General features: G+C 41.3%; 1 protein-coding gene across 4 annotated transcripts in view; it reads left to right on the forward strand.

Moving 5' to 3' along the window:
* Positions 1-1,386: 1,386 nt before the first annotated feature.
* The window catches only part of ALG8 (ALG8 alpha-1,3-glucosyltransferase), a 29,395-nt gene continuing 5,249 nt past the window's right edge, over positions 1,387-25,532 (forward strand). For 2 of the 4 annotated variants that reach the window (XM_070365073.1, XM_005908069.2), the window contains exons 1-9: positions 1,387-1,522; positions 6,022-6,100; positions 12,499-12,692; positions 15,586-15,695; positions 16,680-16,747; positions 19,477-19,603; positions 20,168-20,271; positions 21,087-21,207; positions 23,939-24,078. In XM_070365073.1, the coding sequence (XP_070221174.1) occupies positions 1,428-1,522; positions 6,022-6,100; positions 12,499-12,692; positions 15,586-15,695; positions 16,680-16,747; positions 19,477-19,603; positions 20,168-20,271; positions 21,087-21,207; positions 23,939-24,078 (1,038 nt within the window). In that variant the 5' untranslated portion in view covers positions 1,387-1,427. Of the gene's footprint in view, positions 1,523-6,021; positions 6,101-12,498; positions 12,693-15,585; positions 15,696-16,679; positions 16,748-17,765; positions 17,882-19,476; positions 19,604-20,167; positions 20,272-21,086; positions 21,208-23,938; positions 24,079-25,532 lie in introns of those variants that run through there. The other 2 variants (XM_070365072.1, XM_070365071.1) reach the window with 2 other exon arrangements.

Here is a 25,532-nt window from a genome sequence, read left to right on the forward strand (position 1 = left end):
CCTCCCAGCATCAGAGTCTTTTCCAATGAGTCAACTCTTCGCGTCAGGTGGCCAAAATATTGGAGTTTCAGCTTTAGCATCAGTCCTTCCGAAGAACACCCAGGGCTGATCTCCTTTAGAATGGACTGGTTGGATCTCTTTGCAGTCCAAGGGACTCTCAAGAGTCTTCTCCAGCACCACAGTTCAAAAGCAACAATTCTTTGGTGCTCAACTTTCTTCACAGTCCAACTCTCACATCCATACATGACCACTGGAAAAACCATAGCCTTGACTAGACGGACGTTTGTTGGCAAAGTAATGTCTCTGCTTTTCAATACGCTATCTAGGTTGGTCATAACCTTTCTTCCAAGGAGTAAGCGTCTTTTTATTTCATGGCTGCAATCACCATCTGCAGTGATTTTTGAGCCCAAAACAATAAAGTCTGACACTGTTTCCACTGTTTCCCCAACTATTTGCCATGAAGTGATGGGACCAGATGCCATGATCTTCGTTTTCTGAATGTTGAGCACTACTGTGTACAAAATAGATAATAAGGACCTACTGTATAGCACAGGGAGTAACTCAGTACTCATTGGTGACCTAAAAAGGAAGGGGATCTAAAAAAGAGTCGATATAGGTATAACTGATTCACTTTGCTCTAAGCAGAAACTAACACATTGTAAATCAACTGTACTCTGACCAAAAAAAAAATTTTTTTAAGGCATTTGTCTACCATCAGACAGTACAGGAGGGAGACAAGACTAGCTCCATTCTTTGTGCCTCGGCTCTTTCGGCCCGGGCATCAGCAGTATCCACTGTAGGACTTTGTAAGACCTACTGAGAATCTGAACTTTAGCAAGGCCCCAAGAGTACACAAAGAAGAAGCACTAGACTTTAGTCAGGCTTCACGGAGGGCTCCCCTCAGGCAGGTGCCTCCCCAAGCTTTCCCGTCGGAATCTCTGCCCAGGCAATTTTCTACCTGGAGCTAATAATACTCTAGGTGTTCACATTAGGTGCCTCTAATAAACATCCTGAGGTACTTTTATCCACTATTACTCTGGGATTACAATTCTTTCCATTAGTACGTGAACGGCTCTACGAAAAAATACAGTTTTCTCTCAGTTAGGTTTCCCAACGACAGTCAAAATCAACAACCAGAGCAGACACCCAACAACTTTGTGAACCAAAACAGAAAAAAAACAGCCTGTGAAACTTAACTTGTCGCTCTGGAAACCGCGCAGACTCTGGGAGGCTGTCGGGGCGGGGCACGAGGCGGGGCGGTGAGGGCGGGAGGTTTAAACGCCCCAGCTCCGGCCTCCCTCTACCTCAGTGGCTGAGCGGCTCGGCGCATGCGCGCAGCTCGCGGGCGCCGCCTCCGAGGGCCCTCCCCGCATGCGCGGGGCCGTGCAGGCGGGTCTAGTTGATTGAAAGCTGGCGGCGCCGTAGCAATGGCGGCTTTCGGGATCGCGACCGGCGGTAGCAATTGGTTTTCGGCTTTGGCGCTCGGGGTGACGCTCCTCAAATGCCTTCTCATCCCTACCTAGTAAGGGACCCACACGACCCGGGGCTGGGCGGGGAGGCCCGTCGGTTAGGACGGGCGAGAGTAATCGTGGATGAGAGGAGGAAAAGGAACTTGAAGTGGTGAGGTCGCTGCTACACTTTGCTATGCTTCCCACTCAGCGCTTTAGTTATTTTACCTATGCACAAGAATCTAGTGACCAGATCATAGCTCAGGATAGCTGGAGTCATGTCTGGCACTGATTTTAGTGTTTTGGGGCTTCAGGGTCCTCTTCCTTAATATGCAGGTAAACAGCATCTACCTCCAACATTCATTCAAATACAGTATGTATCAGCTGCCTCCTGTGCTAATATGCACTGTTCTAAGTCCTGGAGAGGCAGTTGGGAAGACATTTACAGTCTTTGTCCTCGAAGGAGTTGGTGGGGGCGGATAGAGGAGCAGAAAAGTTTCAGATTGTGATGAGGTCTGAAAGAAGTAGAGAGCGACTACCCGGCAAGACTTTACTCAAAAGGAGATGATGTTTGAGTTGAAAGCTGTAGGGTGCAGAAGAATAAGCAATGTGAAAAGTAGTTCCAGGAATAGGAAAGAGTAAGTGAAAAGGCCTTGTGCTAAGAAAGAACTCAGTATTCTAGGAACAGAAAGTGACCATTGTGACTGAAGAGCAGTAAGGAATGAGGTAGACAGGGCCAGATCACTCAGGTTTAGACCAGTGTGTGACACATGGACGCAAAACCAAGACTGAAAGCGTGGGAACAGCCACCAGGTGTATACAGTGGGTACTCAATATTTTTTAATGTTGGCGTCCACATTCTGTTCATCCTAATTTTTCTCCTTTGACTTTTTCCCTCTTTCCTTTTCTCTCTATGGATCTCCCTACCCCAGTTCCCAGTTTAGGATTTGGTTTACTGGTATCCTTTAGTTCAAGATCTTGGTGACCTCTTGTTGGGTATGAAAGAGCTGTGTGTATAGAATGTAAACATGTACTGATGTATATATAAGCAATGAAGTATTTATGTAGGTTTAGCAAAATGAATTACAGGAGCTTGGGAAAAGAAGGGGTTTGGCAGTTGAACTTTGCAGAACTGAAATAAAAAAACATCTTTTCCTTTTAAAAGCAAATTGGAAAAAAATCTTTCTAAATATGAAGAAAGTTCCTTTCAAATCCGAATGAAAGGGAATTTTTCTTTTTAACTGTGTATATAAATCGACATTCCTTGCTTTAGTTACTTCAGCCCAGAAATGTGTCTTCAGCGTGGTGATTTTGAATACCGCTCTTGGTCCAGGATTAAGAATGTGTACAGTTGTAGTTGATGGTCTGCTTCTCAAACAGGAAACCCCTGGGATGTGAGAGAGAAGCTGCAGGATAAATGCAAAAGTATTCACCAAAATATTTTTGTTGTCGTTGTTCAGTCACCGACTCTGCGACCCCATGGACTGCAGCATGCCAGGCTTCCCTGTCCCTGTGCCTTTTTATACAGCTCATGGGGTTCTCATGGCAAGTATACTGAAGTGGTTTGCCATTCCCTCCAGTGGATCACGTTTTGTCAGAACTCTCCACTATGACCTGTCTGTCTTGCGTGGCCCTGCATGGCATGGCTCATAGCTTCATTAAGTTACGCAAGCCCCTGTGCCACGGCAAGGCAGTGATCCATGAAGGGGACCAAGATGTTTACTAAGTGCTATATTATGAACCAGATACTGGGGCTGGGTACTAGAGAGGAGGGAAAAAATGGATATGATCCCTAAGGCTACAGAGTGTAGGTTTGGTTTGGGTTTTTTGGCTGCATCGTACAGCTTGCAGGACTGTAGTTCCCTGACCAGGGGTTGAACCTGGGCCCAATGGCAGTGAAAGCTCTGAGTCCTAACCACCAGGGAACTCCTATGTAGTTTAGTAAGGATAGCAGGTCCAGAAACAGATCAACACAAGTGTATAATTACATAACAATGCTTATGTTAAGTGTTATGAAGGGAAAAAATGAGATCTTATAAGAAGACTAACAGGGAAGACTTATTTAATTAAAGTGATGGCAATAAAGTACTTTTTAAAGTAGATTTATTTATTTATTTATCCTTATTATTTTGGCCATGCCAGGCAGCACATGATATCTTAGTTCCCTGACTTAGGGATCAAACCCACGTCTCCTGCAGTGGAAGCTTGGAGTCTTAAGTATTGGACCGCCAATACTCTGGAAGTCCCAGAGACTCACTTTAGATTGGGTAGCACTAAAGGTCTCTGACATATAATGAGGCCTGAAAACATACCTAGTAAATGTCTTTTGTTGAACATATGTGTGCATTTCTATTGAGTATCTTGGGGAGGAAGAAATTTTCATTTACCCTTCTGGCCAGGTTTTTCTGGCTGGTCTATGAATTAAATTAACAGGAGACAGATTAATAGGAGAAAATCAAATAAAAGTGTAACAGCATGTACATGGGAGAGACTCAGGATAACAGAGTAACTTGCCAAAATGACTGAAACCTCCACCTTAAATACTGTCTTCAACTAAAGACAAGCAGGTGTTAAGGGTAATGGTTTGGGACTGCAAAGGGGAGAAAGGCAGTCAACATGGAGATGGAAAAGCAAACGCTTGGTAAACAAATGTTTGCTGGGCCATGAAGAGACAGTGGGACAGAGTGGACTCTGATCTCTAGGCTCTGATGAATTTCTTCCACCACACCTAGCCCATATTCTTGACCAGTATCAGTGGTGATAGCTCTATTCCAGGAACAAAGCCCTTTATATAAATTCGTTGGGCCCTTAAGAGGGTGCTAAAAAAGGATTCCTGAGTCTTCTGTTTCTTAAAAATAATTAGCTTAAATTAATCCTCTTGCCAAAGAGACACATTTTGCTCCCCTACAAGTATATATCTAGAAATGGAAATGTTAGATCATAAGATCATTTGTGAATTGTGATTTTGAGAAATCTGTAGGAGATTCAGGTGACATTGTCAGCAGGAAGTTGGAGATGCCTCTCTCTAGAACTCAGGAAAGAGACCAAGGTTGTATATGTGATTTGGGAGTCATCATTCCACAGTTCATAGTGGAAGTAGTAAGTGTGAATAAGATTGTCCAGCGCAGAGTAAGCTGAATAGAAAGAAGACCAAGAACTGAACATAAGGGAACATGGGCTTGATGAATATTGGAATGGCAAGCCATGAAAGAGACATGGAGGAGCTTGTCTAGGAAACTCATCACAGAGTTGTCATTGTAGAAATGTATGAAACATTGGAAAGTGTAAGTCATGTTCTGCTGTGGAACTCATTGACTCTGGTGAGTGGTTAATTCAGCCAGAATGTATGGAGCCCATCCACACACATATCAGGTGCTGTGCAAGATGTGGAGGGGAAGTACAGCAGTGAGCAAACAGAAAAATAAGCTTTTGCTAAAGAAGAACAAAGGGTGGCTGAAGTGCACCCCAAAATATGTCTCTTTGGCGTAAGGATTTGGGGGGACCTATTAATTTGAGGAACTACAGATACAGGAGAAGCTCTGAAAGCTGTCAAAGTTACTTTCAATGGAATACATTAGAAAGGGGGCCTGTATCTGGAAGGTAGCTCTTACCAGAGATCACTTTTTCACCTGAGACTTACCCTTGAGTTACCTTCGCCTGTCTTTGAAGCCTCAGCCCGCTTCCCCTCTCCATAGCTCTCAGAATAGTGAGATGAGCCTCAGTCATCTGGCTACCTTATGAGTCTCATCTCATATCTTCTGGGACTTCTGTACATATGTAAATAATTCAAATTGTCTTTTTGGGGGACTTAACCTGGTGGTCTAATGGTTAAGACTCAGTGATTCCACTGCAGGAGGCGTGAGTTCAATCTCTGGTCAGGGAACTAAGATCCCATTTGCCCATGGTGTGGCCAAAAATAGATAAGTAAATAGAAATAATTTGTCTTTTTTTTCCTCCTGTTATTCCACGACTGAAGTGACTTAGCAGCAGCAGCACCATTCTGTCTTATGTCAATTTAATTCTTAGGTCAGCCACAGAACCTAGAGGGGTTGAAGGGAAAACAGTTTTCCTCCCCTATAGGGCACGTACTTAGATATATTTATATTTAGTGAGTGGGAGACTAGTAAACAGTATTTGGAGATATGGGAAAGACAGGGCCATTTCCCCCCCCCCCCTTTTCTGTCTCATGAACTTACCTACTCATCCCTGAATATCCAGCTTTTGTGAGGCCTTTTCCAGATCATGAATCTTACTAACATTGTTTATGAACAAGAATAAGTCGTCTCTGAGCAATAGCCTGAGGGCCTCCCATGAGAAAAAGTATGGGCTTTTAGGTCGGCCTGTGGTTAACTTAGAGACCCTTTTCACTTAGATTCCCCAGCTTTTCCAGAAGGAAGTCTGGCCTCCAAATAAGTGAAGTGTTTCAGGCTTATATAGTACCTATTTTTGTCTTTATAGGATAGTGAGCTGTGACTATGTAAGGTGTGTCGATCATTTAAAAGCATAATTTTAGAAATGTGAAATTGATAAATATTTTGAGCTCTCATTTTATTCATCTGATTGTTCTGCATAGCCATTCCACAGATTTTGAAGTACACCGAAACTGGCTTGCTATCACCCACAGTTTGCCGATATCACAGTGGTATTATGAGGTAAGTTGATAATTTTCACCCTTATCATACAAGTATTACTGATATTAAAAGAGTTCTCCCTGTGATCTTAGGTTGAATGGATCGTTAAAAAAACTTGTATTCTTTCCTCATGTTACCAGACCAAACTTGGGCCCCCTTGCCTGGCACACACAAAACCAATCAGTCTACTGACCTGGGTTATGGTGAAGGAAAATACAGTGTTTATTGCAGGGCGCCAAGCAAAGAGAATGGGCAGCTAGTGCTTGAAAGACCTGAACTCTCCAGTAGCTTTCAGGCAAGAGATTTTAAAGGTAGCAGTAGGGGGTGAGGGTCACAGGGTACATAATCAGCTCATGCGTGTTTTTCTGATTGGTTGGTGGTGAAGTCATAGAGTGACGTTTAGTTAGTTAGTTAGTTAGTTAGTTCAGTCGCTCAGTCGTGTCCAAGTCTTTGCAGCCCCATCAATCGCAGCATGCCAGGCCTCCCTGTCCATCACCAACTCCCAGAGTTCACTCAGACTCAGGTCCATCGAGTCAGTGATGCCATCCAGCCATCTCATCCTCTGTCATCCCCTTCGCTCCTGCCCCCAATCCCTCCCAGCATCAGAATCTTTTCCAATGAGTCAACTCTTCACATGAGGTGGCCAAAGTACTGGAGTTTCAGCTTTAGCATCATTCCTTCCAAAGAAATCCCAGGGCTGATCTCCTTCAGAATGGACTGGTTGGATCTCCTTGCAGTCCAAGGGACTCTCAAGAGTCTTCTCCAACACCACAGTTCAAAAGCGTCAGTTCTTCAGCGCTCAGCCTTCTTCACAGTCCAACTCTCACATCCATACATGACCACTGGAAAAACTATAGCCTTGACTAGATGGACCTTTGTTGGCAAAGTAATGTCTCTGCTTTTCAATATGCTATCTAGGTTGGTCATAACTTTTCTTCCAAGGAGTAAGTGTCTTTTAATTTCATGGCTGCAGTTACCATCTGCAGTAATTAGAGGATCTTAATCATCAACCTTCTGGTTCCAGCCTGGGGTCTATGTGCTGTGGTCAGCATGTAGTCACCATCATCCACCAACTGAGGGTATTAGTTTCTGCAGAACAACTCAAAGATAGGAGTCCAGTTGTTATCTATATCCCTTCAGGAGGATCTAAAAGTCCTGTGACTATTGTTCTAATCATTAACTCCTTGAGTTTGCTCTTTGGAAGGCCAAACAAGAAGTAGGGGTTGTGGAGAATCTTATACCTGAGTAGACCCCACAGGATTTTGTTGGTTTCAGCCCCCTCTTTTCTTTGATACTCTTCAATTCCTAAGGAGAACGTGGTGGGACAAGAAAGGGAATAAAGGGACTTCCCTGGTGGTCCAGTGGTTGGGTGTCTCCGTGCCAATGTAGGGGACAGGGGTTCAATCCCTGGTCCAGGAAGATCCCACATGCCACAGAGCAGCTAAGCCCGTGCTCCACAACTACTGAGTCCACGCTCCCTAGAGTCCATGGTCCACAGTAAGAGAAGCCACTGCAATAAAAAGCCTGCACTCCACAACTGGAGAATAGCCTGCACTTGCTGCAACTAGAGAAATCCTCACGTAGCAACAAAGACCCTGCACAGCCAAAAATAAATAAAATTTTTTAAAAAGAAAGGGAATAAAGTTTTGGATAGAAAGGTTAATCACAAACTCTGCAAGGGAGCTTGGTTTTAGAAAGAGTCAGTTTCATTCAGTTCTGCCCTCTGGCACTATTAGGGGACCCCTTTACTTCAAAATGAGTTTCCCAAATTTTACATGGGGAATTATAATATTTGTCACATCCTTTTTGAAAGAATATTGGATAGGGAAAGAAGGAAAATTAGATTCTAGGCCTGGCTCTGCAGCACCTAGAAAATATATTTCATCTCTCTGAGCCTTGATTTTTCATCAATTATATGAGGATTTGGAATGAATTATCTCTAAGATCCTGTCTCTCCCTAACATTTTGTGATTTATGAGGACAGGAATAATGAAATGTGATGTGTAGGTATCTGGCAATATACAAACCATTCTCTCCCATTATTATAAAAACCATGTCTGTGTTTTTATTTCTGGTATGAGTTACTAACTTACATCTGATACTTCATGGAAAACAGACGTTAGCTCAGAAATTACTTGATCAAAAACAGCACTGTGATGTCAGGGAGGTTTTTCTTAAGACAACTGCTAAACTGTTTCTGTGAGTTTGTAGTTGCCTTTTGGATTTTTAGGTCAAGTCATAATAGACCTTTGTACTGAAAAATCTTGAGAATAATTGATCTAATTGACTAAATTCCTCTTCACATAATAACACTGCAAGTATTTAATAGGAATGCTAAGGAACTGTAAGTAAATAATAATGCAAACCAGTGAGGAAACTTTATGTGTGGCCTAGTTGTCAAGAGGCTGGGCTGTGGTTCCAGACTGTCTAGATTTGACTTTCAGCTCTGCTGCTTAAAACCTGTGCTGGGCAGCCGTGGGTAGGCTGCTTGACCGCTTAAAGCCTCCGCATCACCAACTATTAATATTAGATGATAATAAATAATTATTGGGATAAAGTGAATATAATGTATGTGATGTACTGAGAGTAAAAGTGCTCATTAAACATTACTAAAGGTTCTTAATAATTAGCATTATTAATATAATAACTTTCAACCTATGTATGGAAAGTCAGTCCCTTGTCTCACCATTTTTTCCTTTTATCTCTGACTATTCCTTCTTGGTCTCCTTTGCTAACTCTTCTGAATCTAAATACTCTTTCAAAAGCTGGTTTCCTCTGGGCTTCTCTTTGTGGTTCCTTTTTCTTTTAATATTCTTTCATTCTTTCTGGATGTTCTCTCCTTTACTCCTATAATTTTCACTACTACCTATTATTTTAGTACTCCTGGAAGTATATTTAGGCCAGAGCTGTCACTTGTTATTCATTTATTTTAGATACAAGAGGTTTATATGAAAAGAGATTCTAGTAATGGTATACTTCTTTGTTCTTCCTGCTCTCCTCAGCAGTAACAATGAAAGAAATCAATGGGGCAAAACTCAGTTGTCAGTGAGGCTGACAGAGGGATGGTAAGGTGTCTGCTGTGGGTTTGGAAGGGTCTTTGTCATACTGAGGAGAGTAGATATTGAGCAGTAGATTGCATTGTAGAGCCTTCCTTAGCCATGGCTTCTAACCTTCCTTTCTGCTCTGACCTCAAAAGGATTGCTCCCTTGGTTGGGAAAGACAAAAACACCCAAGTAAATATTTGTGGAATGAACACAATTGTTTTGAATCTTTGTTGACCTAAAACAAGTAGACTGACAGTTATTTTTCCAGCAAAAATGGACTTACTTAAGATCAACAGAGGCTTCCCTGGTGGCTCAGATGGTAAGAATCTGCCCGCAGTACAGGAGACCTGGGTTTGATCCCTGGATTGGGAAGATCCCCTGGAGAAAGGAGTGGCAACCCACTGCAGTACTCTTCCCTGGAGAATCCCGTGGACAGAGGAACCTGGCAGGCTACAGTCCCTGGGGTTGCAGAGTCAGGCACAACCAAGCAACTAACGCACACACACAGACACACACATAGGAAATCAACAGGAAAAAAAAAAATCAACAGAAAATTGCAATTCAGGGTCTTCAACTGTGGCAAGGTCCCTGCACAGCAAGGGCAGGAGAGCTCTTAGAAAGAGGGGAAAAGGAAGTTGGGAGGGCTGTAGTCAACAAAGAGCCATGGCTTTTCATCGGCTTGAGTTGTGGCAGCCTCGCGTTGGCTGAGCCGGAGAGACTTTCTTCTTCCTGTTGGGCTCTGCTGTCCTCCTGGGGCCTGAGACCTCCCCGTTCTGGTCAACATGTAGTCACCATCCTCCACTGAGTGAGGGTCTTTGCTGTTCTAGTAGCTTCCTGAGCTAATGCATTTGGAGTCAGGAGACACAGAATATGAGCCCCAGCTCTACCACATGTAAGTGACAGAATTGGTCACTTGGGAGGAAATGTGAGCTAATAGCTTGCTTGGCTTCCCAGAAGCTGTTTAGGTCAGAGGATGGCTCTAGCTGGAAGTTCCTGAGGTCAGGAGGACCTTCTGGGCTCGGCGTGGGAAGTCTCAGTGGGGAGAAGCAGCAGCATATGAGAGGATCTGAGGTGGTGTGGGGTTAGATATAGCAAGGGAAGGACAGGGACACTGTTTTGGGAAAATGACTATCTCTCGGGCAGCACCTGTTCCTTTTCTCAGTCCTTTTAATGCTTCCTTTTCCCCGTTTTATTTAGAATAATAAATATGTCGATAAAGTAGAAAAATTGTTTAGACTTCCAGTAAGATAAATGGCTCTTTAAGGGTAGTGTGAGCTCTGACATAGAAACTGTGGCTGGAAACCATGGATGTTAATAGTCTAAATTCCTGTTGAACTTCTTGAAATTATATAGACCAGTAATTGCTAACGTTAAAATATATATATATATATATATATATATATATATACACCTAGCAAGAAGTCATTTTTAAGCATTTACTACCCAATATGTCTTTATAAATAATAAAAGTACTACTGTATTAATATACTTTAAAAAATAAAAATTAAGAAGGATAAGATTAAAAATAAAATTTCTAATATTACTTTCCATTTTTCAGTGGCTCATCTTGTTTATATCCCACATTGGAGATTTGAGATTAGTGAAGGAACATTTCATAAGGGAGAATATAGTGGGTGGTTTTGTAGATTTGTAGATTGAGTGCCCTATACAGAGAGCCTCTGAGCTGGATCAGGGCTGAGGCTTTTGCATTTTATACCTGCCCGGGGCGTAAACAGGCTGCTTCTTATTAGGACCTAAAGTTTTCATTCTTCCTTATCAGAAACAAAGAGCTAACAAGTTATTTGAGTGTCTCTTGCCTCATTTTATAACACAGGAGAGACCCTAAATAATAGTCCCTGTGGGCACCAAGTTAGTACCAAGTGAACCCTTAGTGTACTTCCAGAAGGAGCTGCTGCTTCTGCTAAGTCACTTCAGTCATGTCCGACTCTGTGCGACCCTATAGATGGCAGCCCACCAGGCTCTCCTGTCCCTGGGATTCTCCAGGCAGGAACACTGGAGTGGGTTGCCATTTCCTTCTCCAATGCATGAAAGTGAAAGTGAAGTCACTCAGTCATGTCTGACTCTTAGCGACCCCATGGACTGCAGCCTACCAGGCTCCTCCATCCATGGGATTTTCCAGGCAAGAGTACTGGAATGGGGTGCCATTGCCTTCTCCGTCCAGAAGGAGAAGAGCTTTCAATTGAAAAGAGCAACAGGTGCAGAGTAGAGAGATAATTGCTATCTCAGCTGTTTAGGTATAAGATCTAGGTTTAGTTTTAGGGACAAGTAATGGAAATAGTAATCACTTTTGTAAATTATAATAAATAATATTTATTGATACTTAGTTTGTATCTGATTCAGCACTATACACACACACACTTATATAAGATGTAATGAGATAACTTATGAGGTGAGTACTACCATTCTTGTATGAATGTAGAAACTGAAACAAAATACCAAACTATAGCACCATAAAGTTTATATATAGTTTATATGTTTTTGTATAGTTTATATATTTTTCATATGATTTATATTTTTATTTAATCATTAGCGACTGTTTATTCACTTAACTAATGACTGTTCTTAATATATCAGGAACTTAATGTTCAAGATACAGAAATGACAGAGTGGTTTCTGCTCTGAAGGGTCTTATAACCTAGTGGAGCAAAAGATAAGTAGATCAGTCTAGCATTTTGTTATTTATAAATAGATTTCATATGTATTATCTCATTTAGTCCTCACAATATTTCATCTTACAGGTAGAGAAATTGTGTCTCTGGGACAGAACTTAAACCCAAGCTAAAGAATCATTTGTTATGCCTTAACTCTATTTCGGGGGCTTTCCTGGTGGCTCAGTGGTAAAGAATCCACCTGCCGATGAGGGAGACATCATCGAGTTTGATCCCTGAGTCAGGAAAATACTGTGGAGACGGAAATGGCAACCGCTCCCGTATTCTTGCCTGGGAAATCCCATGGACAGAGGAACCTGGCAGGCTGCACTCCATGGGGTCACAGGAGAGCTGGACACAACTTAGCAACAAAACAGTAAAGCTCCCTTTTTATATTTAGATGAATAGAACCATGTCATAAGCAAATTCATTACTACAAGGTTTCAAATTAATTTGTTTTGAAGTACAGTTGACTCTAAGGAACTTGAAGACTATATTAAATAACTCAGGAAATGACTTTTAGTGTTCTGTTCAGTCCTAACAGAGATTTTTCTATTTATGGCATATTTTAAGTGTAATTTCATTTTATGTGTGTTTTGTTTTTGTTTTTGTTTTTGAAGACCAGAGAATGAAAATTTCCAGTCTTTGTATCTTCTTTGTTTATTCAGTTACTTAGGATATATTCTGTCTTCTGTTTTTACCACAGGCAACTTCAGAGTGGACCTTGGATTACCCTCCCTTTTTTGCATGGTTTGAGTATGCCCTGTCACATGTTGCGAAATATTTTGATCAAGAGATGCTGAATGTCCGTAATCTGAATTACTCCAGCTCAAGGACCTTACTCTTCCAGAGATTTTCTGTCATCTTTACAGACGCACTCTTTGTGTATGCCGTCCATGAGTAAGTCTGAGAATGCTATTCCGTGTGGAAGATGTTGAGGAGATGGTATCAAATAGTATTAACCTGTTCTTCACTGTGGGCAAACGAAGTTCATATAATAGCAAATGCTGGGACATTTGTAACTGTTGCGTTTTAAACTGCACAGTGAGTACTTACAGCTAGCAGTCTAGCTGAATCTTGTGGGGAAAAAAATGGGGGTTAAGGTGGGTTACAAGGTAGAGATAGTACAAGATTGTGAATGTTGTGAAAAGTAGGCCCAAGTAGAGTTCCAGGACCATTTCTCCTGCCCAGAATTGCTCTACATGCCTCTTTCCTATCTTGTAGCAGGCCACCACATGCTGCTGTGACCTCCCCTATTCTTTAGGATACTCTTTAGGATACTCACATACACACCACACAGCACACTCATGCACACACACGCATAGTGCTAACCACCAATGGAGTGTCCATTCTAGGAAACTCAAGACATCTCACTGAGCGCTTCTAGTTGCAGTCTCCGGATTCATTCCTTCACAAAGACTCTTCGTTAATTTTAAGCTATGTTTATATCGTATACTTTTATGTTTTGCACCTTTTACTTATAAATTACTTTTAAGTAGTTGAATACATATATGTAGAATGTTTTGCACAGTGACTTCCAAATAGTGAGTTCCCAGTCATTGTTGGTCTCTATTCTGTCCTAATACTTAAGCCTACTCATATGATTGTGACAGAGAAGTAACTCTGTTACTAGTGCCCCTTGTCATAAATAGATCATTTCTGTTTATGTGGCCTTCTCAAGTGAACCTCTTGCCCCTTACGGAATAACTCCTGTTTGGCTCCCTGACCTTCATTCTGTGTATGACCTGGCAAGAGTTGGAGGAGAAGGTCATATATCATGTACTCCTTTTAACTCAAAATCTTTAAATTCATGCTCCCAGGGAAAGGGTATGCAGGCAGCGAGAAGGAGGAGAGTTCATTTCCATCTACAGTGTAAGAGAGAACAGCTAACTAAGAGAAAACCTTCAAACAAGGCACTCTGTGTAGATTAGTAACTTGCTTCATTTTCTCAATTACCCTATAAGGTTACTCTCTCTATTTATGAGGAAACTCAGGCTACAGGCAGGAAAAGCAGGACACCTTTCCCTAGCCCCTGTCCAACTGCATCTTTATTATGTCTGCTTTCCCTTTTAGCTTTCTTTGTTTTCAGGATTTGCTGGTATTCAAATGAAACACATTAAAAAAAAATCTTTTCATAGAATAATACATCCTTGTTGTCAAAATTTTGGAAAACAGCACGTATACAGTGGTTCAGACGGTAAAGAATCTTCCTGCAAGGTGGGAGAACTGGATTCGATCCCTGGGTCGGGAAGATCCCCTGGAGGAGGGCATGGCAACCTACTCCAGTTTTCTTGCCTGGAGAATCCCACGGACAGAGGATCCTGGCGGGCTACAGTCCTTGGGGTCACACAGTCGGATACGACTGGGTGACTAACACTTTCACTTTCGCTAAAGTTAACAGGAACCCATATTCCTCCACTTACTGCTATCACTATCAACATTTTGGTGCCTATTATTTCAACCTCTTTTTGTGTCTGAATATAATTTTTACAAAATAGAAATGGATCGTACAGTTGTCACCTGCTGCTGTCGCTTAATCACTGTATTCTTTACCTTTAAATGACATACATTTTTTTATAGGAGTTTTTTAAATTATTTGGGTAGTTGAAAGCTGCAAGTTTGTGTCTCTATTCTTTTTTTTTTCCCTATCCCCTCCACCACTCTCTCCCAAACTCTCGCCGGCCTATTCTTAATTTGGCTGGTTTGATGACATATAATTTAGAATGTAGTGTTATCCTGGTCTGCATTTTTTTAGTCTTACGAACTAAAATAGTGTGTGTCCTCTCAGTTTTCAAAATTCTTTTGGGTTTTTGGTTTTTTTAATTTGTTTTATTAAATGAAGACTTTGTTTCAAGTCAGCGTAGCTGAGAGAGACACGAAACTGGCCCTGAGGACTTTCTTTCTGCTCCCACCTTTTTAGGTTTAGGAATGGCATGGACACCCCAATCCTTGTTTCTAATGAACCGACAGGGAAGCAACTAAAACTTTTGTAACTCCCTGGAATTACTTGGGAACGGTGACACCCAAGGGCACTTTAACTGAAAAGTTGTCCGTATCACCAGACCTGGATCCTGTCACCTTTCTTTTTCTTCCCTGTTGATAACTGGCAACATTGAGCTGTGATTTGGGTGCAGACCTATTGAAGGGCTACAAGAAAGTCTCCTGGAGTCTCTTCCCTCCTTTTTAAAAAGAAAACCTTCCATGGTCCTTGGGAAGTAAATATTATACTCTTAGTGAAAGCATCTTGGATATACCGAGTGCTCCATAAATAGTAGCGTTATTTCTTTGATCTTTTCTCTCCTCATTCCTCCATTTCTTCCTTTTTTTCCCCTTCATATTTGGATTGATATAAACCTTAGTTGGACTTCCCTGGTGGCTCAGACGGTAAAGCGTCTGCCTACAATGCGGGAGACCTGGGTTCGATCCCTGGGTCGGGAAGATCCCCTGGAGAAGGAAATGGCAACCCACTCCAGTACTCTTGCCTGGAAAATCCATGGATGGAGGAGCCTGGGGGGCTATAGTCCATGGGGCCACAAAGAGTTGGACACGACTGAGCGATTTCACTTTCACTTTCAAACCTTAGTTTTCCAACTGCTGTTCAGCCTGAATGTTGCTTTTCTATCATTCATTTTCAAAATAAAATAGTTCCACGTTAAAAAGAAAAGAATGGCATGGACAGCTTCTCATGAATGGTTAATAAAACACCACAGAGTGTATCAGAGCACTCTGTAAAAGTACTGCAATGTTCTAATGAAGATGTTGTTTCTGATTCTTTCCTCATGTTCCAATTTAGGTGCTGTAAATGCATTGATGGGAAAAAAGCAGGCAAAGAACTTACAGAGAAGCCAAAGTTTATTCTGTCAGTACTACTGCTGTGGAACTTCGGGTTGTTGATTGTAGACCGTATCCTTGACGTTTTATGCACTGTTCCCTTATTTATTTGATATATACTAAAGTATAAGATTAATTCTTTCTGTAATGATGATTCTGAAATGTGAGCTGCTTTTGAAAGTGGATGTGGGATGGGTTAGTCAGTTCCCCAAACTGTGGTCTCTACTCAACTTTACCACCCTCTGGTTGTAGAGCACTTTGTCCCTGAAAAGTTAGTGATGATGTTCGAGAATCAGGTAAATCACCAGGAAAGCAATATACTGGGACTTATAACTGTCTTTAGATTAATCTAATATACATATCTGAAATAGTTTATATTATTCTAAATACCTTTTGTAGAAAAGGGCCTATCACAGTATTGCATGTGGAAACAAGGCTTCCTGCTTTTCTCCCCTCTTGGCTTGCCCCATGTTAATAGGCAAAGTTCTTAAATCCAAAGGGTCTGAATGTAACTAAAATCCAAATGACCGAAGCCAGATTTCTAGTTTTCCTAGACATAGCCAGGTGTAGGTGAGAGCACCTAGACCTTGGTTTAGGTGTGACCTGGACTCAGATCTCAGTTTTGTCATCTGAGTGGTGATAGGCCATAAGTATAGTAATGCTCTGGGCTCTGACTACCTCACAGGTTCATTGTATGCTTACTGACAACGAAATGCTGCATGAAATGGCCTTTGGTAGCTGTTAGGTCCCTTCCTTTCTCATCCCTGATTCTAGAAGACAAAACAAAAAATACTCCTTTAGCTGTTCATTCTTTAACTTACAGAACATATGGGAAAGTTTCCTGGTTTTCTTCTTAAACATAAATTTTAATTTAAAAGTTCATCCAGAATTTTACAATTTATACAAAACACTTTTATGCAAAGTCCAAACTGGTAGTAATACTGTTGTCTTTAATTTACCTGTAAAATAAGCACCTGTAACTTTGATGCTCAGTCTGCTGGCACAGTTCATTGTGAATTTGGTATCCTCTGTTTTCCTTCCTTGACCTAAGTCCAGATATTCATTTCCAGTACAATGGTTTTTTATCTGGATTAATGCTGCTCTCCATTGCACGATTCTTTCAGGTAAACACAGAATAGGCTAGTTATATTAGTTTGGTTTTTAGCTTGTAAAGGTGATAGGTAAATTTATTTGACCAACTGTTTTCCATTGCCAAGTGGTATTCACACTTGTATTGAGTATTTCTCACAAATTCCATCTTCTCTTTTAGTAATACTTTTTTCCATTTTACAGATGAGAAAATTATACTCTAAAAACGTGTTAGGGTGTGGCAGGCCTGAAATAAACTTGAGTTTCTATATTTGGTTTGGATTGTCCAGAAAGGAAGTCTTCCATAGTTTATACAGAATAGTAACTATGATGGTGGGGCCTTACCCATCAGAAGCATGTAGCATAGTGTAATGGAAAGTATGGGATTTGGAACCAGAAGACCTGGGTTGAAATCCTGAATAACCCAAACAAGCTGTGTGACTCAGACAAGTAATTTAAAAGCATTGGCATTGGGTCCATTATATATAATATCTTATTGAGTAAACCTTGCAACTGTTGTGTGAAGTTGTTAAAATTATCCTCCTTTCTTTAGAGGAGGAAAGCAGGTAATTTAGATTTCTGGATGTCTCCTCATCTCTGGGATTGGGTTTTAGGAATCTCCAGGGAATATTGATACACCATCAGGTTTGGGAACCATCAACCCAAGGCAAGTCTTCCGACCCTCCCAGCCTCAGTTTTCTCATCCATAAAATAAAATTTACCCTCGATACATTCTGTTTATTAAATGGGGCCACTTACCTCACAGGGACTTTGGAAAGATCAAATTCAATAATCTGTTTTAAAGTTCTTTATCAACTATGAATGTCTGGATAAGTTTTTTTTTCTTTTAACCATTATAAGCCACACTATCCATAGATCATAATTGGTGTTCAATGAGTGAAGGGTGAATGGTTGTTGAACAAATGAACTAAAGTTTAGCTGTAGAACCCCAGCTGGACTTTCTCTGAATCTTAAATAAATAATAAAACTGGTGGAGAGATTTAGAAGCATCCCTTTGGTTTTGCCTTACCATTGCTGATTCATCTGTTCTAGACCACACCTGATGAGACAGTGAAAGGAGGAACCTGGCCTTTCACGGTCCCTCTGGCAGTTTCTTTGCTGAACCCCAGGACCATTATCTCATTTGGTCCTTCCAAAATTCCCGTGAGGTAGGTAGAATTCAGACTTCTCTAGTCATAGTCAACTCAGTTTGGAGGGTTGTTTTTTTTCCCCCCAGAATCAGAATGCCTTTAATTCTCCTGGGTGGTTTGTTAGATCAGGTACTGCTTGCTGCCTTCAGCCCAGTCGTCCTCTATGTTACCTAATATGTAATGTGCGATTTAAGTGATTCTTTGTTAGCATAGTTTATCTATAATTATTCATACTCTGATTCCCAGATCTTCTCTGGAAATCAGCTCCAGCTATTGTTTAACTATAAGAGAGTGAAGGTAATTAACATCTTTGGGTCCCTTAGCGAGAATTTGTAGTGTGTTGTTATGCCGATGTATTTATACCTCAACATCAAACTTAGTACTTAATAAATATTTGTTGAAGTAATGAATTTATGAACCCACTAGGCTCACTGTAAAAGCTGCTGCTGCTGCTACTGCTAAGTCGCTTCAGTTGTGCCCGACTCTGTGTGACCCCATAGACGGCAGCCCACCAGGCTCCCCCGTCCCTTGGATTCTCTAGGCAAGAATACTGGAGTGGGTTGCCATTTCCTTTCCAATGTATGAAAGTGAAAAGTCAAAGTGAAGTCACTCAGTCGTGTCCGACTCTTAGCAACCCATGGACTGCAGCCTACCAAGCTCCTCCGTCCGTGGGATTTTCCAGGCAAGAGTACTGGAGTGGGGTGCCATTGCCTTCTCCAACTGTAAAAGCTAATTGGAATCAATTCCTTCTGTTCTTATACTGGTCTTCCCTGCTGGCTCAGTGGTAAAGAATCCACTTGCCAAGCAGGAGATGTGGGTTTGATCCCTGGGTCAAGAAGATCCCCAGAAAGGGAAATGACAGCCCACTCCAATATTCTTGCCTGGTAAATCCTATGGACAGAGGAGCCTGGTGGGCTGTAGTCCACGGCGTCACAAAGAGTTGGACATGACTTAGAGACTGAAACACCACCAGTGTTATATTTCTCATATTGTACATCACATTCCTAGAACTTATTTGTCTTGTAACTAGAATTTTGTGCCTTTTGACTGCCTTTATTCAATTCTCCCTCCCCCATTTCTCACCTCTGGCTAACTACAGGTCTAATCTTTTCCCTATGAGTTTGTTTGTTTTTGAAGTAATAATTGGTCTACAACACTGTTAGTTGCTGTTACATAACATAATGGCTCAGTATTTCTATCCATTTCAAAATGATCACCACGGTAAGTCTGGTTACAATCTGTCACCATACTGAGATGACAGATATAGTTGCTGACTACATTTTCCACACGGTACCTTTCATACCCATGATTCATTTGTTTTGCAACTGTACTTCATCTCTTAATCTCCCTCACCTATTTCTCTTCTCCCCTCACCCATTTATCTTAACCATTTTCAAATACAATAGAGTTCCTATACCCCTTCACTCATTTTCCTGTAATGTTACCATTGTATGGTACATTCATCAAGACTAAAAAACCAACATTGATACATTCAGATTTCACCAGTTTTTCCACTAACATCCTTCTATTCCAGGATCCAGTCCAGGATGCTACATTATGGTGTTTAGTTTACCCTGAATTTTGAATTGATATTTCCCTTTTCAATCTTCTAGAAAAGGCATATGGAAGGAGCATTTCTCTTTGCTGTTCTCCTGCATTTCAAGCACATCTACCTCTATGTAGCACCAGCTTACGGTGTATATTTGCTGCGATCTTACTGTTTCACTGCAAATAAACAAGGCAAGGTTTAGTGATTGTGTTATTTTTCTTTTTTTTTTTTTTTTATTTTGTCTTGACTTAGTGGCTTGCTTTTTAATTTTTATTGATTTATTTGACCACACTTAGTATCTTAGTTCCCTGACTAGGGATTGAACCCATGCCCCCTGAAGTGGAAGCATAGTCTTAACCACTGGACCACCAAGGAACTCCTATGAGAGGGTTTTATGAGGCACAGCAGATATCTTTCAACTATTGATCCTATAAAAATGGGTAAAAACCCATTCTTACTTTTTTGTGTTCTTGCCACATTATAAAGATTGGTATATTATCATGCTGCTGCTGCTGCTAAGTCACTTCAGTCGTGTCCGACTCTGTGCGACCCCATAGACGGCAGCCCACCAGGCTCCCCTATCCCTGGGATTCTCCAGGCAAGAACACTGGAGTGGGTTGCCATTTCCTTCTCCAGTGCATGAAAGTGAAAAGTGAAAGTGAAGTCGCTCAGTCGTGGGCTACTACTAATTTGGGCATGTTATATAAGCTATGGCTTTCCATGCTCCTGGTTAATGATAATGGTCTTTTCTGTAGATGGATCCATCCGATGGAACAGCTTCAGCTTTGTCCGTCTTATTTCCCTGGGACTGATTGTTTTCCTAGTTTCTGCTCTTTCATTGGGTCCTTTTCTAGCCTTGGTAAGTCTTTTATTTGTTATAAAGAAGACATGTTTGGTATTATTTAGAAAAAATAATAAAGCCAGGGATATATAAAATAAGCAAAACTACTCCCTTTTCACTCCTTCCAACTATGACTCCACAAAGATAGGATGGTATTCTTTCAGGCATTTTTGTGCCTATGCAAATATGTATGTGCATATATTTGTATGTTTAACAATATGTCTCACACAAACACACACTCACACAGAGTTGATTGTAAGTATTCACAGATTTCTGGATTTGTTTATTTGCTTGTTTGCTATGTTTTATTTGTAACCCCAAGTCAGTCCTCAGCGTTTTGCCAGTCAGTCATTGACAGCAAACATTCTAAAGTGTTTACTTTAGAATATATACTAAATATACTACAGATGTTCAGCAGGTGTTTTTCCTTTTTTTGCTTCTTTCCTTGTTAATTTTAATTGCTGCTAAAACTGGGAAACACTGCATGTCTCATCAGGCGTTCTGCATCATCCCCATTTCTTCAGTAAACTTGCTGAAGCTGCAGTCTGTTCTCCTTTGCCCTTATCAATTCTTCCAGTATTATATTATATTATTATACACAGTATCAGACTGGTATTCAGAGTACTTTGATGTACCTTGTCACACATGACAGATGAGAAGGTTGGACAAAAAGAAGTTCTATGAACTGCTCAGCATCACATAACTATTTCCTTGAAGGAACAAATACTGGAACTCAGACCTCATAACTTTCTTCACACAATGCCACAGATAGTACCCTAGATCTCTTTTTTAACTTAGAAAAGATTGATCACTGTTTAATCTCTTTTCAACAGAACCAACTGCCTCAAGTCTTTTCCCGACTATTCCCCTTCAAGAGGGGCCTCTGCCACGCATATTGGGCTCCAAACTTCTGGGCTTTGTACAGTGCTTTGGATAAAGTGCTGTCTGTCATCGGTATGGTAGCAAACGTTCTTACCTTGTTTTGCGGGGGGGGTCTCTGCTCATGGTTTGTGGGATCTTAGTTCCCCAACCAGGGATCAGCCCGTGCCCCAGCAGTGAGAGCACTGAGTCCTAACCACCTTTTTTTGGAGGGGGCGTCTCTGCTTTTGGTTTGTGACATCTTCATTCCCCAACCAGGGATCAGCCCGGGCCCCAGCAGTGAGAGCACTGAGTCCATGTAGGGACCTACATGGAATTCCCTAAGCCTTCTTACTTAGACTATGAATATTGCAAGGGCTAGTCACATTGAGAAATGGGAAAAAAAAAACCCTGCTTTGTCTTGTGAATGAGGCTGAACTGTTTGTTCTCCAGCCCCGCGTTTCCGCTCTCAGGATAAACAGAGAAGTGGTTCTAGGGACTGATACTTCAGCAGTGGAAATAGACTGCATTCCTTATAAAAGCTCTTTGTGGCAATGAGATGGTTGTTCCTTTCCTTGGGAATAAAATATTTAGACATCTTTAAAAGGTAATTTTTACCTCAAGTAAAACATTTTTCAGCAGTTATAACCTTACTTTTAAACTTTAAAATGTGAAGAAGTATTTTTAAGAATGTGTAAGTTATGATTCTGGGTATTAAAGATAATGGTAGGCATGCATTCAGCATGAGATGAAAGAGAGAGAAAACTTAGGCTGTGCTTTTAAGTTTGCGATGTGATGAAAAGGAATTTATACCTTCAGACGGTTCTGAAAATAACTAACTGTAGAACAACTCACAGTCTCTCATCTGTGAATGCAGCCTAGTGTGATGGGAAATGGCAGGACCAAGAGAACGCCAGGCAAGCTTCTGTAACCAGACAGACAATAAATATTTTAGGCTTTGCAAGCCACATAAGGTGTTTGGTTGCTTGTTTGCTGCTGCTGCTGCTGCTGCTAAGTCTCTTCAGTTGTGTCCGACTCTGTGCGACCCCATAGACAGCAGCCCGCCAGGCTCCCCCATCCCTGCGATTCTCCAGGCAAGAACACTGGAGTGGGTTGCCATTTCCTTCTCCAGTGCATGAAAGTGAAAAATGAAAGTGAAGTCGCTCAGTCATGTCTGACTCTTAGCAACCCCATGGACTGCAGCCTACCTTTACAACCCTTAAAATGTAACAACTTATTGTGAGAAGCAAATGCAACAATAAAGACATGCCAGGCTGTCAGTAGCAGGGGCTTTGGAACCAGACAGCACTGGATTTGATTCTTCCACCTAAGCTGTGTGACTTTAGGCATGTCACTCATCTTTGTGTGCCTCAAGGAGCTAAAAGTAATGGCTGCAAAGCCCTTGGCATATGGCAGGTGCTTAATACATGGCGGCTGCTATTACTGTTTTGGACACGTACTTGCGGGAAATCATAATTTGGTATTCTCACTCACCCACTGAGCCCAGCCTTGATATATCTGGCATCTTATAAAGTAAGTTCTTAACACTTCTGAAAACTTTAAATGACTGGCATAATATGAGGTACAGGGGCCACTTGCCTTATCTGAGTCAGGAAACTGTTGTACCTCATCTTGTGTATCTGTCTCCTCAAGAATGTTGTGAATGGAAAGCCAGTGGCAGGTTAGGTAATTCTGTTTCAGGCAGGTAATTATTAGCTTTAAGAGAGAATCTGCAGGCTGAAGTCAAAAGGGAAGAGGTGAATGAATAGAAAGTATTTTAGTAGTCTACACTTTTCTCACATTTCACTAATTTTCAGTGGCATTAGATGGGGCCATTCAGGTGCTCAGACCATCTTTGACTCTTCTGTTAGCTTGTTTGGGCTGGGGCTTGCATCATTATCCTTGGACTTGGTTCATTTAGTAAGTATTTCTTGGAATGTTATGATATGTGCTGGGCATAGAAATAAATTGTCATTCCTGCCTTTAAGGAACCCAGTGTAGGAGAGTAAATGAACATATAAACAGATACAGTGCAACATGTATAAGAGACCACCTTAACCCACAAGAAAATCAGCTTTACTTCCTGAGTTAGGAGCTTTCTTAGGTGAGTGAATTAGGAGTTAGCTCTAGAGTGAGTAGGCCATTCTATGCAAAAGGAGTAGTCTGTGCAGAGGGACACAGGTATCTGAGGGGTATGTCAGCTCATTGCAGCCGAACTATATTTAACAAGGTGAAGCAGATGAGTCTGGCAAGGTGGGAGGGGCTAGATCATGGAAGATACTGTGGACTGTGCTTAGGAATATGGACTTTATCCCATAGTCAAGGAAGGATTCAAAGCTGGCTTGTGACATGGTAGTATTTGAGAAAGCTTGCTTCATTTTAGAGATGATAGCAAATTGCTGTCCATGCTACCTGCCAGCAAGGTTTCCTGTTCCAATATAGACAACCACATTGTAAACCAGAGGCATTTTAGGTAGAATATTGTGGGACTGAGTTAATGAAATCTTGACCTTGAAGCAGTCATAAGATTTAGTGGCATATTCTTTTTTTCCTCAAGGAATTGACTGGTAAAATACAGTGTGAAAGTGTCACCGACTCTTTGCAACCCCAGGGACTGTAACCCGCCAGACTTCTCTGTCCATGGGATTCTTCAGGCAAGAACCCTGGAGTGGGTAGCCTTTCCCTTCTCCAGGGGATCTTCCCAACCCAGGGATCTAACCCAGGTCTCTGGCATTGCAGGCGGATTCTTTACCAGCTGAGCCACCAAGGAAGCCACATAACACATGGTGTGTCATCGATCAAAACAAAATGTCTGTTTACTCTGTAGGTTTAGAACTGAAACTTCTTGACCCCAACAAGATTCCCAAGGCCTCAATGACAAGTGGTTTAGTTCAGCAGTTCCAACACACAGTCCTTCCCTCAGTGACTCCCTTGGCCACCTTTATCTGCACTCTGATTGCCATGTTGGTAAGAATTCACACGTGGTCCTCATTTATTGAGTTTTCTCTCCTTTTTTTGTGTGTGGCTGGTTGAATTTCAAGTTTTCCTAACTGTAGGATAAATTCCATGCCTGTAATCCTGCTGCAGATTGAGGCATTTCCTAGCAATTCTTAGGGTAACTTTGAACACCATAAGGAAGGATTACTAGTAAAGCCTCTTTGAGAGAGGTCCTCACGAAAGGCTAATAGACCATCTGTTCACCATCAGATGAAGAAGAATGAAAAGCCCGGGGAGGGGTGGATCCTGGACCACACCGTGGAGAAAGAGGACAGTGTAGTAAGGACATCAGGTTTTTGTTTTCTTCCATGGTGAACTGATCAAAAGTCTAAATTTTTCTGGACTGCCTGGATATTTTGTCTTGATAATGAGCTGAGATGCCACAGTGGCTGTTTGAGCATCGGATAAGAATCTTATATGAGTCAGATGCTGTTATAGGCATCATTCAAAGTTGTTTTTGTTAGTGATCATGATGAACTCAATTTCATGATATAATTTTAGTAGAAGTCAATATAAATAACTCAGTCATACCTAATTACACTCAGTTTTAATTTTTGTTTCTGAATAATCAAGCCTACTCACAAGACACCTGACCCCACTTAATTGCATGGCAGTACTGGTAGGTAATTAAGCTCTGTTGGCCTATTTATCCACATGTTCTAACTGAGGTTAAACTTTTTCCTAAAATTTCAGCCTTGTAAGCTGCATGTGGAAGGCCTTGGATTGCTTGTAAATTACACTACTCCAGCTCACAGAGTTGGATGTTTGCTTATTACTATTAAGATTTTTTGATGTGGACCATTTTTAAAGTTTTATTGAATTTGGTACAAAATTGTTTATTTTGTGATCTGGTTTTTTGGCCACGAGGTATGTGGGAATTGAATCCCACCCTCTGCATTGGACGACAAAGTCTTAATCACTGGGCCACCAGGGAAGTCCCTGGTGTTTATTAATATGCTGCTGCTGCTGCTAAGTCACTTCAGTCATGTCTGACTCTGTGCGACCCCACTGACAGCAACCCACCAGGTTCCGCCATCCCTGGGATTCTCCAGGCAAGAACACTGGAGTAGGTTGCCATTTCCCATTTAATTTATTATTAGCTCCACAATATCGATGAACTTTTGTAGTTTGATCTAATAAGTTCAGTGACTATTAGTTAACTAATTATGAAGGTGTAATGGGGGTTATACTGGCTATCCTAGAACTTATCATTCCTTATTAATGTCAATGAGTAGAATTAATTTTAACAAGTTAAATATGTATTTCCAAATGCCTTTTTCTGAGTAGTGTTTCTATGTTAACTTTTAGTGGACTGTTCACAAAGCAAATTATCTCAGTTTGATGGAGAATAATGAGCTACTGTTTTTCAGAGATGATGTAAATTATATTCACCTAATGATGTTTCAATAAAGCCTATTTTAAAT

Source organism: Bos mutus, chromosome 29 (genome assembly GCF_027580195.1).
Source record: "Bos mutus isolate GX-2022 chromosome 29, NWIPB_WYAK_1.1, whole genome shotgun sequence".
In the NCBI taxonomy this organism is placed as follows: domain Eukaryota; kingdom Metazoa; phylum Chordata; class Mammalia; order Artiodactyla; family Bovidae; genus Bos; species Bos mutus.